A 13,994-nucleotide genomic window follows, 5' to 3' on the forward strand; every position below is an offset into this window, starting at 1 on the left:
TGCCCTCACAAAATCTTCATTGAAGAAAGAGGTACATCCCCCTTAAGCAAGGCTCTGAAAATGATTTTTTGGAACGAGCTTTGGATCCTTTTCACTCCTTTTACACGAGGAGGTGAAAACCAAGGAAAATGCAATGTAAATTTTAGCCCCTTTAACTAATTTTTTTTGACAAGTTTCCTTTGTTGTCTCCTTGGAGATAACCTCAACAACTTTGAGTTATAGTAGCCACCTTCAACAAGTGGACTACCTTCTATTGTGCTTGGCATGTCCACTACATCGTCCTTGACAACTCTTCCTCTCGATGTCCCTCACTAGATTCTTGCCACTGCTTCTTACCTATCATCTTCATCATTGATTGCTACCTTGCTTCTGTCTACCCTCAGCTCCATGGTTGCAAATGGTACTAACATTTCTTGAGCTCCACGTTTGCAAATGGTATTTACTCAAATGTAAATTTAAGAAACTCAAAAGAGAAATTGCTAATGCTTTGAAGCTGACCAACAAGACAAGAAGTCGACCACCTTCGTTGGCCATAAAGGAAGAAGGATCAAGGCACACCTTGTCAAAGTCCATCTAAAGAATCTTCTTTATGACATTCTTTGCCCTAGTCTGATTGGGGATAAAAGGAAACAATTGTAAAGGGGCTATTAGATCTCCCCAATCTCAAAAAGATGAAAATTCTTTCAAAACAGATAAAGTGCATAAGTGAAGGGTAAGTTTAAGATGAAAAGACAGATGAAGGTGGTCAAAAGACCTTTTGTGTCCATATAAAGAGATGTTTCTCTTCTCCCTTGTTTTTTTTTTTTTTAATTGCGGTTTCTTCTCTTTAAAGTGTCCTTGCACTCTCTCTCTCTCTCTCTCTCTCTCTCCTCAATGTTGTATCCATCCTTCCTAGTTAATACTGTTACAAATCTACGTGCTTGCCCATTGCTATGTGCCATAGACTAACACATCGTTCTGTTGTTGTTGAGGGAATCTTTCAATCAAGAATACTTCTAATTTTTTTTGAAGCCATTAAAAGGCATACTTTTTAATTTTTTGAATACATTAAGAATAATTAGTATGAGTGCTGCCAACATAAAGTTGAACACCTCTTGCAGGACAGTTGGTTACAAGACAACCACACAACAATTAAAAGAAGAAATAGACTTTTCCAATAGCACTCCACTTACCTTGCAATAAAATAACTTTTTCATATCTTAAGTATGCTTTAAAGAGCTACGTTGGCTATTGAAACACTCAGAAGAACGTCTATACAACTCATATTCATACCTTGAATTAAGGTACAATGTGTTCCTGATCACTTCATATGCGACATCCTCGACCCTAGTGTCCCAAACCAGCATTCTTCCCGGTCACAAATCTCATCGGATCTTGATTTTGAAGGTCTAAATTTGGGCATCCTAGTAATACATCCCAATAATTACCTTGGATTTTGGCATAAACCTGTTGTCTGATTAGCCTGACCTAAAAATTCAAGGCCGAGAAAATGGGGCGAGCAATGCCCCAAACATCTTTGCCTTCTCCATGCATCATGGAATTGATATGTTTGTGTGTGGTAGTATTCTGAGCCACTATCATTCCAATCAATTATGTACATGAGGACCCTTAACTTTGCTCTCTTAAAGTCCTCACTAGAGAGAGCCTCTCAAACCCTCAGCCTTGCTGGTCACCAAAGCCTCACATCTCTTTACTTGGTTTAAAGGACAAGATAAATTGGCAATCTTAAGCGGATTCCTAAGAGGACCTACTATTTGCCATTCTTCTTAATCATATCATCAAAGATTTAGACCCTTCTAGTAGTCACCTAAAAGCCTCATAATACTTGGTTTTCTTACCCTTGGTCCTGTACTCTTTTCTAGACCATGGGTAAACCCATGCACCTTAAGAAAGTCATTCAATCTCTGTACGGTACAAACTGAAACAATGTAAGATTGGATCAACAGTTGTTTCTTACCCTTGGTCCTGTACTCTTTTCTAGACCATGGGTAAACCCACCATAAGAAAGTCATTCAATCCATCGAGTTGAAGGATAATCTCTGTACAATACAAACTGAAGCAATGTAAGATTGGATCAACAGTTGTTTATTTACTGAATCGCTTGTATCAAATGTGCATTAATGCAAATAAGTTTTCGTTATAACATGCCGTACATACAAAAATGAAAAATCATGCATGCCCTCATGATCACAATCCTTTCTAGCAAATAGTAAAACAAACCAAATTACTACTGTATAGATGGGAAGAGGACAAAGGAGAGCATGAGATGATATAATAAATCACATTTTCTCATATACTTGAGCATAGTTCAAGGTGTCACCTTTGCCGGTTTAGGGTTTAGGGTATCCAACATCAGCCATTCTATACAGGGAACTTCTAAAAGGGATGTTTGAGGCACTAAAAAGAGGAGCTTCTCTCTTTTTTGTCAAAAATGATTTAGCATTATACTGAGTAATCAGCTTACAAAACTCTTCCTAAACATTCAAGGATGATCCATTGTCAGCTGCTGTTAAATTCAAAATAGCGTCTGCCGCAATAGGCGCCCTGCACATATTCAAGCTCTCATATAACAGGCTTTAAAACCAAAAAACCTTACTATCAAATCATGAAATATTAAGTTACCATGTATCTGGACTTTGGTAAAGTGCAGCCTGCGGGCCAAAGCATGAGACCAGCATATCTGTATTAATAACTCCAGGATTTAAGGCAACCACTGCTACCCCTTGAGGGACCTCTTTTGCAACCGCTTGTGTGAGCCCTTCAATCGCCCATTTCGATGCGCAATAAGGGGCAACCTGTTCATGATCTCTCTCTCTCTCTCTCTCTCTCTCTCTCTCTCTCTCTCTCTCTCTCTCTCGACTAACAAGTCTTGAGTTCAACTCTCGTCGGATAGATCTTTGAAGTCTCTTGGGATAGTTTCCCACGACGTTAAAAATTCTCCTCTTCTTCTTCTTCCTTCTTCTTCTTCTCTCTCTCTCCTCATGGGCGGAGCACCTTTTCAAAACACAAGAGAAGGTTGATAAAGTTGAAAAGTAGATTGAGGATGCAAAGAAAGGAAAAGATAAGATGCGTGAAGCCACACAGGTGCTTGGAGAGTTAGCAAGAAGGGAAGTGATGAGAAAGGAAGGCCCAAGGAAAGAGCACTCATTATACGTTTCACTAAGCTGGAAGCTAGGAAGGAATTCTTGAAGAAGAGACCAACACTCAAGCAAACTGGGATATTTTTGGGTGATGACCTCACTCTAACACAAGTAGCACACATGCAAGAGTTGATGCTAGAGATCAAGGCAGCGATGGAGAAAGGGAAATTGCTTTCTACAGGGGAGGGAGAGAAGTGGTGTTGGAAAAACGCACCGCATGACGGTGCGAGACCTATGGGACCAGTCTTAAAATGGCAGCAGAGAATTGTAATGGATCAATGAAGTTGGATGTAGGCGCATTTGAGGATAGCTTTAAGGGAAGAGACATTATTTTTAACTCAGAGTGACAGGATACCATTGGGAGACTACTTGTAGGCAGGATGTGAGATCAATGCATAGAGGACGGGGTCAGGAGGAGTGGCAATCCTATTCGGGGAGGAGCTTCAACCCCTCATTCGTATTGTTCGGAGAGATGAGCAAGCCAGATTATGTGGGTCAGAGTGAGAGCGGAGACAGGGAGGCCACTCTACATTGCAATAAGCTATTTTGCCCCAGCACATCTAATTACGCATCGCCCAAGGGGACAATCACCCTACATGATATTGGATGAGGACATATGGGAGTTCTCTAGGGATAGAGATGTCAATTCTTTTGGGAGACTTTAATGCCAGGACGGGCCAGTCTCAGACAACTTTCTACGATACCTTAGAGGAAATGTTGAGAGAATTGGATGTCAATGATATGGGATTGGCAAGGTGTTCGCAGGATGAAGAGCACACTGTATATGGGGGATATCTGACAAATTTTGGGACTTCACATGGACTGGCCATCTTGAATGGCCTCCAGAGATTTCCAGTGTTGAGTGGGTTCATTTGTTTCCCACATAGACATGGGGCTAGCACAGTGGATTATGTTTTGGCTCAGTTTCATACCCTCTATTCAGGACTTCACAATCGGGCCCAAGCCTATTGGGGTAGCAATAAACCATGCCCTCCTCACGTTTATTGTCTCGTTCCAATTCAGCATAGCTCGGTTGGCACAGACATCTACACATACCTGATACACTTTTACAGTCGGGCCCAGGTCTATTGGGCTAGCAATAGACAGTGCTCTTTGTCACAAAGTGATGACGTGGCTACCGACAGCAGAAACCCTAATTTCTGCCAGAAAATCTAACTTCTGCCAGAAACCCTAATTTTGCAGAAACCCTAATTTCTGGAAACCCTAACCCTAACTGGTGCTGAAACCCTAAAGTGGCTGGAAACCCTAAAAGCAAGCGCCAAATGTCACGTGGCAGCAATGTACAGATTTCCAAAAATCACAGAGATTGCTTTTCTCCCTAGCGACGCAATTTTGAAGGCTTTTTGGGCTATGCTTTGGAGATAGAGAGAGAGCAAGGGAATACCTGCTTTATTTTTACTCTCTTGAGAGAGAGAGAGAGAAGTTTTGCTTTTGAACTCGAAGCTTTTGGGGCTCTGCTTTTGGGCATCCCTAGTAATCTTTAAATACGCGGTGAGGGGCTCACTCTGCAGAGCATCTGGATGCAGAGTCTGAGAGTGAAACCCTAACCGCTCTTTGTACTTTGACATTGATTTAATACATAAAGAAATACCGAAAGGGGCGCCAGTCTTTGGGGCCAATATCTTTAAGCACGGAACTCCGCCGGGCCATTGCAAATCTATTGTGATTTGTGAATTGTTTTGAAGTGGTTATTTGGTGCTATGGTGATCGATTCTTGACTTGGAGTGTCCAAGTCTGTTACACCCTCCTCATGTTTACTGTCTCATTCCAGTTCAGCACAACTCGGTTGGCACAGACATCTATACATACCCGATACACTTTTACTTCGGAGACTGATTCTGTCTACATACATGGTATCTATAGACGCTTATGCACAAAGACCTCTCGGGGAGCTCACTTATATATTGACAGAGACATTACAAGGTGCAACAGCAGAGGCATACCCACACTGAGCCTGGGCGGCGACGACGTTCTAGAAGCACACCCTAGAATAGCTCTTATGATGAGGAGTGTAGATAGACTACAACCCGACTTCAGAGGGAGGTGCTTCTAGGAGTCATTACTCACAGACAGTCACGGATTGCTTTTCAGCGTTTGGTACGACAGAAGAAGAGGGCATTTCTAGCTCGACTAGAGCAGGATTTATATCAGTTGTTTTTTAGCCAGAATTCAGGCGAAGCATGGCGACTCTTCCATGAGCACTCTCCCCCACCAGTCATCACTTAAACGGAGGTATGGGTTCAATATGCATCATCCCTCTACACAGTCACAGCGCCACCACCTCTTCCAGATCCACCAGAGCCATGCCCACACACATGTGCTTTCTTTACCGCCGAGATGGTAAAGAAAGCCAATGACAGGATGAAGACCAAGAGAGCATATGATCACGATGGCCTGGTAGCAGAGCATTTTATACATGCCAAAGATCTGCTTGTAGAGTTTCTAGCAATGATGTTCAACCGGGCCATGTGCGAGGGCCTACCTAATATTTGGAGTTTGTCCACTATCATACCTATTTTCAAGTCAAGGGACCCTACGGAGCCTAGGAACTACCGCACTATCATGATTAGACACACATTGGCAAGGTTGTACGCATCCATCCTTGAGAAACTGTCACAAGACAGACACCATGTGCCAATAGAAAAGAACAGACTGAACAGACCTTTAACGCTTCAATAACAATTGAACTGAGAGAGAGAGACGACATGCGACACGGAGTGGCGGAATTCCACCCCAGAGAGTATTGGCCCCAAACCTTGGCACCTCTTTCGGTATTTCTTTATATTGCATCAACACAGCACAAGCCGGTACTCCAGACTCTGCACCTTCTCCAGGAAGCATGCCAGAGAATGAGCCCTAACCTCATATTTAAAGGCCATTGGCTTGAAAAGCAGTTACAGTAAAAAGCTTCAAACTCAAAAGCAACTGGTCAAAAAAGCGCCAAAATCTGCTAGTGTGCTTTGCGGAAATATGTACAACTGCCATGTCGGCACTATCAGCGCGTTTTGCGGAAATCTGCCATGTCAACACTGTCAGCGTGAAACGCAGAAATCCGTATAGTTCTACCACGTCAACAATCAGCGGAAAATCCTGCTTTATTCATATGCCTTTATGTCACCTTGGGCCCCATTGGACAAGGTCCCATAAGTTGGTAGGACGGACTTCTTCTTCTTCTGTTACTTGTTCTTCTTAGGGTTTAGGCCCTTCGGCCGGGATCTACAAGTTGGCTCCATTCTCCAGGGCTTTGACACATCAGCAGTTTGTGACATCAACACTTGAGTAGATGGGCAGAGAGAGAGGGTGTACGAGCAACAGGACAGGCAGGTTTAAGGAGAGGTTTCTCTACTCTTGATCATATTCTGACACTCAGAGCCATTATTGAGGAGGGGAGATCATGTGGGAGATGGCTCTATTGTTGCTTTGAGGATTTCCGCAAAGCCTTCGATACAGTACCCAGAGCTAGATTGATGATGTCACGAGGACGTGGCAACTGCTAACCTTAGTTGTTGGTTTCTTTCCAATATTTTTGTTTAATTTTTGAGACCCTCTTTTTGAAGTTGCAAATGGTCGGACATTGTATGGCCAATGTGAACGGTAGTTTCACCCATAGACGGGAAGTGGTCGGCGTTGGAATTCGTATAGTAAGAGGATGTCTAGGCTGAGAGCAAGATCATGTAGGTATCCCCGTCGCACTTAGCAAGTGGTGGATACTAGGACGTGAACTCAATAAAGGCATAAAGTCAAGGTGGGACTACCAACAGAAAGTATCCGATAGTTGGGCCACATTGCACTTTTGGATGCGGTCACAATGAGGATAGATGGTCGGATGACCAGTGGGAGCCCAACGGAATCATTTCCTAAAAATTAGGGAATTGCTTTTTTGGGCGGTGAAATGTGTTCACGTCATTACCTTCGGTATGACCAGGGGAACATTTTATTATTCTGTTGCAAAGTCAATTGAAGCACCAGTTGAGAGATTTTTAAGCAAGAAGCCCAATGCGGGGAAATTGCATGTATGAGTGCCAAGTGGCACTTTTTGGTCAATTTACGAAGTTTGGGAGAACACAACTCGTAACTGACTTTTTGGAGCAGTTTTGGAGGCTGATAACTGTGATTTTCAACCATTTCTCTCCATTTTTGAGCTTCCCATGGCTTTACCTAGGTCCACGGAGAGCATTGGAAGGCATCAGATGCGTATTACAAGGCTGTTTTGCTGCGTTTTCAGCGATACGCAAGTTTTGGCAGCCATGGAAATCTTCTCCTTTTTGCATCTATTTGTTCATAGATGCATTACAGATAAAGGGCAGAAGAGAGGGCGCTCGATTTATGCTAGGGAGATGCTTCATTGAAAACCTGTCTCACAGGTTAAGAGCTATGGAGTGCTTTCTTTCCCTCCCATGTATAGTGTGGTGCTAGGAGTGATGCCCTGCACGCTACACACTGCTCTCTCTCCCCCCTACGTGCAGTTATGTGATGCCCCACAAGAGGGTTTTTCATTTGACTGATGTACAGCTGTGTGGTTTCATGCTTTTGTGTTGAGGCAAGAGCCTCCTTGAGCAGGAACAGGGTTAGCTAACTGCTACTCCAAAGCAGGCACCGGTGAGGGTCATAACCTCACCGTACAGGTGCGTTTTCAGCACTGTGTATGCGTTGTAAATTGACTGTTTTTCAGCCATACTGACGCCAGAACTCTTGGGAATAGTGCCCCACTGGTAGAGGACAGTTAAGGGACTGTTTGGGGCTGAAAACAGGGCAAAAACCAGTAAATACAGCGTGCTGAATTTACTGTTTTTGGGCAGGAATCAGACGGTTTATGCCAGTGGAAGCGAGTTCCAGCAGGGGAATTGGTTTCGCGCAAGTTTTGGGGCTGTTATGCTGCTGAAATTTGGCCAGATCAAGTGGTATCTAGTTGGATATAGACAAAGGATTCCCAGGACTCTACTTTGTAAATTTACCCTCTCAAAGAATAAAGAAATACCAAAAGGGGCGCAATTTTGGGCCTATTGGTTGTCGGTGTCTGCTCGGAGCATTCTAGCTTCCGAGCCGTGTGTGCTTATGTGTTAATTCCCGTCGCAGGTTTCCTTTGCAAAGTGCTCTGTGTGTGTGTCTAAAGTAAAGAATTTCGGGTGAAAGCCAACGCCTAGAGCCCCACGGGCTGGTTTCAAGGTTTCATTGCCTGGACAGCAATCACTTTTTCCTCAAAGAGTGAGCCTCGGTTGTTTTGGGTAAAGACACAGAGTGGAGAAAAGCGATTACACTACGGCCGACAAAGGGAAGGGCATTATGGAAGAGGGTTCCTCTTCACAGGACAAACAGGAAATTCCGCATGTACGCCCTGCTAGAAAGTGGTCAAATTAGGGCTGATTTTCTGCTGCGTTTTTAGGGTTTGAAAGTATGAACCAAGATGAGATAGGGAGAGGTCTCACGGTGGTAGATTGGCCACTAGATCTCCTGCGGGAGTGATGTGGGTCTACCGGGTGACACGCTGCTTGCCGATTCTCTGAGGCAATTGCTTGGATTCTTTGACGCATCGATAAATCATCTTGAAATTTAAGCTTACTTGGTCGTGGGTGGTACGTCAGTGTTGTGGAATTATGCTCGTTTGCAGAGGGAAGAGCCTCTTGCACACGTAAAAGCTAAGGGACAGGTTGCAAGATGCTATGTGGTGAAGTTCAAGAACTATCCACCTATGGATGCAAAGTGGATGGAAGAACATGAACTGTCAGAGTCACCAAATGTATTACAGCTTTACCTTGAGGCCTTTGGGTTATAGCCTACGTATGCCCCAACCCAATGTCTGCAAAGGAGGGGTAATGATAGAGCTAGCACATCAAATGTACTCATGGATTCAGTGCAACAGCAGTGTACAGTTTGACAAAAGTATGAAGGTCTCATTAAGTCATTTGTACATATGTTTTGACAGTCTTTCTTGCGGATACCTGCGATGATAGAAGGGTGCTTACCACACAAGATCATCTATGGCATGTATTTATGGTATGCAATCGAGGACGTTTGCGATTTCAAGAGGGGGGTATGTCACGAGGACGTAGCAACTGCTAACCTTAGTTGTTGGTTTCTTTCCAATGATTTTTGTTTTATTTTTGAGACCCTCTTTTGAAGTTGCAAATGGTCGGACATTGTATGACCAATGTGAACGGTAGTTTCACCCACAGATGGGAAGTGGTCGGCGCTCGAATTCATATAGTAAGAGGATGTCTAGGCTGAGAGCAAGATCATGTAGGTATCCCCGTCGCACTTAGCAAGTTGGTGGATACTAGGACGTGACTCAATAAAGGCATAAAGTCAAGGTGAGACTACCAACAGAAAGTATCCGATAGTTGGGCCACATTGCACTTTTGGATGCGGTCACAATGAGGATAGATGGTCGGATGACCAGTGGGAGCCCAACGGAATCATTTCCTAAAAATTAGGGAATTGCTTTTTTGGGCGGTGAAATGTGTTCACGTCATTACCTTCGGTATGACCAGGGGAACATTTTATTATTCTGTTGCAAAGTCAATTGAAGCACCAGTTGAGAGATTTTTAAGCAAGAAGCCCAATGCGGGGAAATTGCATGTATGAGTGCCAAGTGGCACTTTTTGGTCAATTTACGAAGTTTGGGAGAACAAAACTCGTAACTGACTTTTTGGAGCAGTTTTGGAAGCTGATAACTGTGATTTTCAACCATTTCTCTCCATTTTTGAGCTTCCCATGGCTTTACCTAGGTCCACGGAGAGCATTGGAAGGCATCAGATGCGTATTACAAGGCTGTTTTGCTGCGTTTTCAGCGATACGCAAGTTTTGGCAGCCATGGAAATCTTCTCCTTTTTGCATCTATTTGTTCATAGATGCATTACAGATAAAGGGCAGAAGAGAGGGCGCTCGATTTATGCTGGGGGGATGCTTCATTGAAAACCTGTCTCACAGGTTAAGAGCTATGGAGTGCTTTCTTTCCCTCCCATGTACAGTGTGGTGCTAGGAGTGATGCCCTGCACGCTACACACTGCTCTCTCTCCCCCCTACGTGCAGTTATGTGATGCCCCACAAGAGGGTTCTTCATTTGACTGATGTACAACTGTGTGGTTTTATGCTTTTGTGTTGAGGCAAGAGCCTCCTTGAGCAGGAACAGGGTTAGCTAACTGCTACTCCAAAGCAGGCACCGGTGAGGGTCAACCTCACCGTACAGGTGCATTTTCAGCGCTGTGAATGCGCTGTAAATTGACTGTTTTTCAGCCATACTGACGCTAGAACTCTTGGGAATAGTGCCCCACTGGCAGAGTTAGGGGACTGTTTGGGGCTGAAAACAGGGCAAAAACCAGTAAATACAGCGTACTGAATTTACTTTTTTTGGGCAGGAATCAAAGGGTTTATGCCGGTGGAAGTGAGTTCCAACAGGGGAATTGGTTTCGCGCAAGTTTTGGGGCTGTTATGCTGCCGAAATTTGGCCAGATCAAGTGGTGTCTAGTTGGATATAGACAAAGGATTCCCAGGACTCTACTTTGTAAATTTACCGTCTCAAAGAATAAAGAAATACCGAAAGGGGCGCCAATTTTGGGGCCTATTGGTTGTCGGCGTCTGCTTAGAGCATTCTAGCTTCTGAGCCGTGTGTGATTAAGTGTTAATTCCTGTCGCAGGTTTCCTTTGCAAAGTGCTCTGTGTCTGTGTCTAAAGTAAAGAATTTCGGGTGAAAGCCGACTCCTACCGCCCCACGGGCCGGTTTCAGAGGCACAAACTGCAAAGATGGGAGTACCCAAAGAGTTGATTTAAGGGATCATGGCTCTATTCACGTCAGTAGTGAGACATGTACGCACTCCAGAGAGGATTTCTAATTTGGTTCACTCCACTATTAGGGTGAAACAGGGCTGCCCGCTATCTCCTACACTATTTGGCATGTATGTGGATTAGGTTGCTGACTACATTGAGAGGAATGGAGCACAGTCGGCCGGGACATAAATCTCACTATTGTTATATGCTGATGACTCCCCGGAGGGGATGCAGCGTCATTTAGATGCTTTGTACTCATTTGCCCACCATTGTATGTTAACCTAGGTAAAACCAAGGTTATGGTGTTTAATACCACACCACAGTGGGTTAGGAGGTCAGCACCCATTTTTACATATAGCTAGGAGACGATGGAGTATACAGATGCATACACCTATCTTGGAGTAGTCTTCTGTAAGGTCTCCGACCCCAAGCTAAAAGAGCACCATTGTACCATGAAAAGATCATAATAAAAAAAGTTACTATTTTTAGCAGTTTTTCAAATTTTGTCAGTGCCATGATGTTTAAAATGTTATAAAGCTCCAAAATGTGAATTGAAATAATTTTTGTGAAAAAATCCAAATATAGTAAGTTTTTGGTTACCCGACCTGTCTAGTTTTGACCGTCTCGAAAAACTGCACCTCTACCTCGAATTTGAAAAAAATGCATTTTCGGACCCCGAGGGCTGCTAAATATGGCAAGTACTTGGACAGATACACTTTAGTTAGAGCTTAGTATAGCAATTTACGGCATTAAATTCCGACTTGTATGGCCCATTTTAGCCTAAAACCAAAATTTTCTAAGGTTGTGCGGGGAGGCACCGTGGCTCGAGGCTGTGTAGGAACAGGTTCCAAGCCACTCAGAGCTTACTTTAGCAGCTAGGGGACACCCTCTCTTCTCTTGGGAGTGGTGGAAGACTTGACTTGCTTGAGAGAGAGTGTGAGAGTCAGTTATACTACCTAACTGGACACTTGGTAGGCATGTAACTGGACTTGCCATGCATGAAGTGAGTGCTCATTCAGATGCTTACAGCAGCTTGGGTCGATTTTCAACATGAAGGGGCCTATTTAAGAGTGTGCTCACACACACACACACACACACACCTATGCTCACACACCCACTTAGTACACACACACACTTACACACACACCTTGAGGAGGTGCTGCCGGCACACATAGTTTTTGGAGAAGAAGCAAAGGAGGAAAGTGCTGCGCGATTCTCGTCTTGAAAACTCCATTGGATCAGAAATTCGAGTGGATTTCAGCCCCTAATCACGTTCTTTTCTCCAAGTTGTCAATTAAGTAGTGAGTATAAAATGGCCCCGGTAAAGAGAACTCGCTTCGGTGGTGTCCACGACCGCGAGGCGGGAACAAGCAACGTGAATGGGAAAGGAAAAGCTCCCATGGTCGACCAAGTACCGGTCATCTCACGGGCCAATGACGAGGAAATGGGGGAGGTAGGTCACATTTTTTTATTCAATTTGTTTAATTTAACATTGCATACGATAAGTTAGGAAAGAACATATCCCTAAACATGTTGAAGAAATCCGACAGAAACCTCGGCATTTGAATTGAAGTGTATATTAAATTCTAAGTAGGAAAGAATGGTTGATTGATATACTGTTTGAAATAGGAAAGAATGTCTGCTAGGGAAAATTTAGCTCGGCATGTTCATTTCTATTTCCAATGTTGATACTAGTCCGAAACCCCTCCTGATCACAAGGGGCAGAGTTCCTGGTTAAGGGCTCTTGAATCCACATCTACTGGTTAAGCGGTGGATACCCACGTCTGCTGGTTAAGCGGTGGGAACCCACGTCTTGCTTTCTATGCGGTGGAAATGTCCATGTCGTGCTTTCTATGCAGTGGACATACCTAGTTGTATGGGCAGCTAGGCGACAACGGGAGGAGTAAACTCTCGCTGGAGGGGGGATGTTGTACCTCCAAAGCATTGGAATTTTGATGAATAAGTCTTGAGTAAAATTTTTATTAGAGTTACTATCTTGGTGCCGCTTTGCAATACTGGTTGAAGGGCTGTATTAAGGAACTTGTGAACCGGAACTTAATCAATGAACTTATGTGTTGAACAACCATGTGTGGTAGTAATTAGGTAACAAAGGAAGTGTGAGTATGGGGTGGAAAGTGGGGGCTTGGCTCAAGTTTCCAATGCCTATGAGAAGGATGGTCCCGATTGGTCGGAAACTCTCCGTCCCCATAAGTGCAATAAGAACGTTAGTATTACTCATTGCCCCTAGAGCGGTAAGGTCTCAAGTGTACGTGCCTCTAAAACATGGGAAAAAAGGCACTCGGGACTTCTCTCCTCTTGGAAGGCGGGTCTTAGGATCTCAATGCTAATAGGCTCGAACTTAGGCTCGAACTCGACTCACTTTGTGATGAGAGATCGTCCGCTAGATGAACCATAAACCACTTTGTTTGCTTCCGTTGTAGATCTAGTGGCCACTAGGTTTATCATCAGATCCGTCGTTTGAGACGACGGGGTGGAGACCTCACATCTTCAGTGTACCGGTGTCGCGTCGTGGCACGTGCATAATGTGAAACTAAAATATCTACCTCACTCTTAATGCTTTTGATGTGTTGTACCAAATGCTACAATGTACATAGTGTGATACATGCAAAACTGGATGCCACGGTTGCAGGCGTGTGTATACCTTGCCGAGCAGACGAGGCCCGAGACGTGGCACCGTTGAATGTTTTACCACCTCATGCCTAATTTGCTTTAAAGATGTACAAATGTCAAGTGTTTTGAAGTGGCACGCTCAATTTGCCTAGAAAGTTCAATACGAGCGATCTCCACCAAAAAAGCAGGTTTTATGCGCGATCGTAAAAGACGTGTCCAAAGTGCTTGCCAAGTGAGAAAATGAGGTTCAACATGAAATTTGAGCCCAATAGGATTTTGCCACAAATTTAGGGATTTTTCCCAGCTCATTTGGGCATTTTACGGACAAAAAGTGGCATTTTTTGGCAAAAAAATGGCCATAAAATGGTCAAAAATAGCGAAAAAATGGCTCAAAATGCCACATCAACAACAATGCTGTCGTTGCTCAAGCTGAGAAGG

At 43.9% G+C, this 13,994-nt stretch overlaps 1 protein-coding gene across 5 annotated transcripts in view; it reads right to left on the minus strand.

The window, feature by feature from the left end:
• Window positions 1-2,267: 2,267 nt before the first annotated feature.
• The window catches only part of LOC147451374 (NAD(P)-binding Rossmann-fold superfamily protein), a 55,168-nt gene continuing 43,441 nt past the window's right edge, over window positions 2,268-13,994 (minus strand). For 3 of the 5 annotated variants that reach the window (XR_015189220.1, XM_086520308.1, XM_086520311.1), the window contains 2 exons: window positions 2,623-2,795; window positions 2,268-2,544 (listed from right to left, as the gene is read on the minus strand). Coding sequence is in view for 3 of the 5 variants with exons in the window: in XM_086520308.1 (XP_086376434.1) it covers window positions 2,475-2,544; window positions 2,623-2,795 (243 nt within the window). In the remaining 2 variants the exon portion in view is untranslated. The remainder of the gene's footprint in view (window positions 2,545-2,622; window positions 2,796-13,994) is intronic. The other 2 variants (XR_015189221.1, XM_086520310.1) reach the window with 1 other exon arrangement.

Source organism: Adiantum capillus-veneris, chromosome 9, assembly GCF_014529385.1.
Source record: "Adiantum capillus-veneris isolate H3 chromosome 9, ASM1452938v2, whole genome shotgun sequence".
Taxonomy (NCBI): domain Eukaryota; kingdom Viridiplantae; phylum Streptophyta; class Polypodiopsida; order Polypodiales; family Pteridaceae; genus Adiantum; species Adiantum capillus-veneris.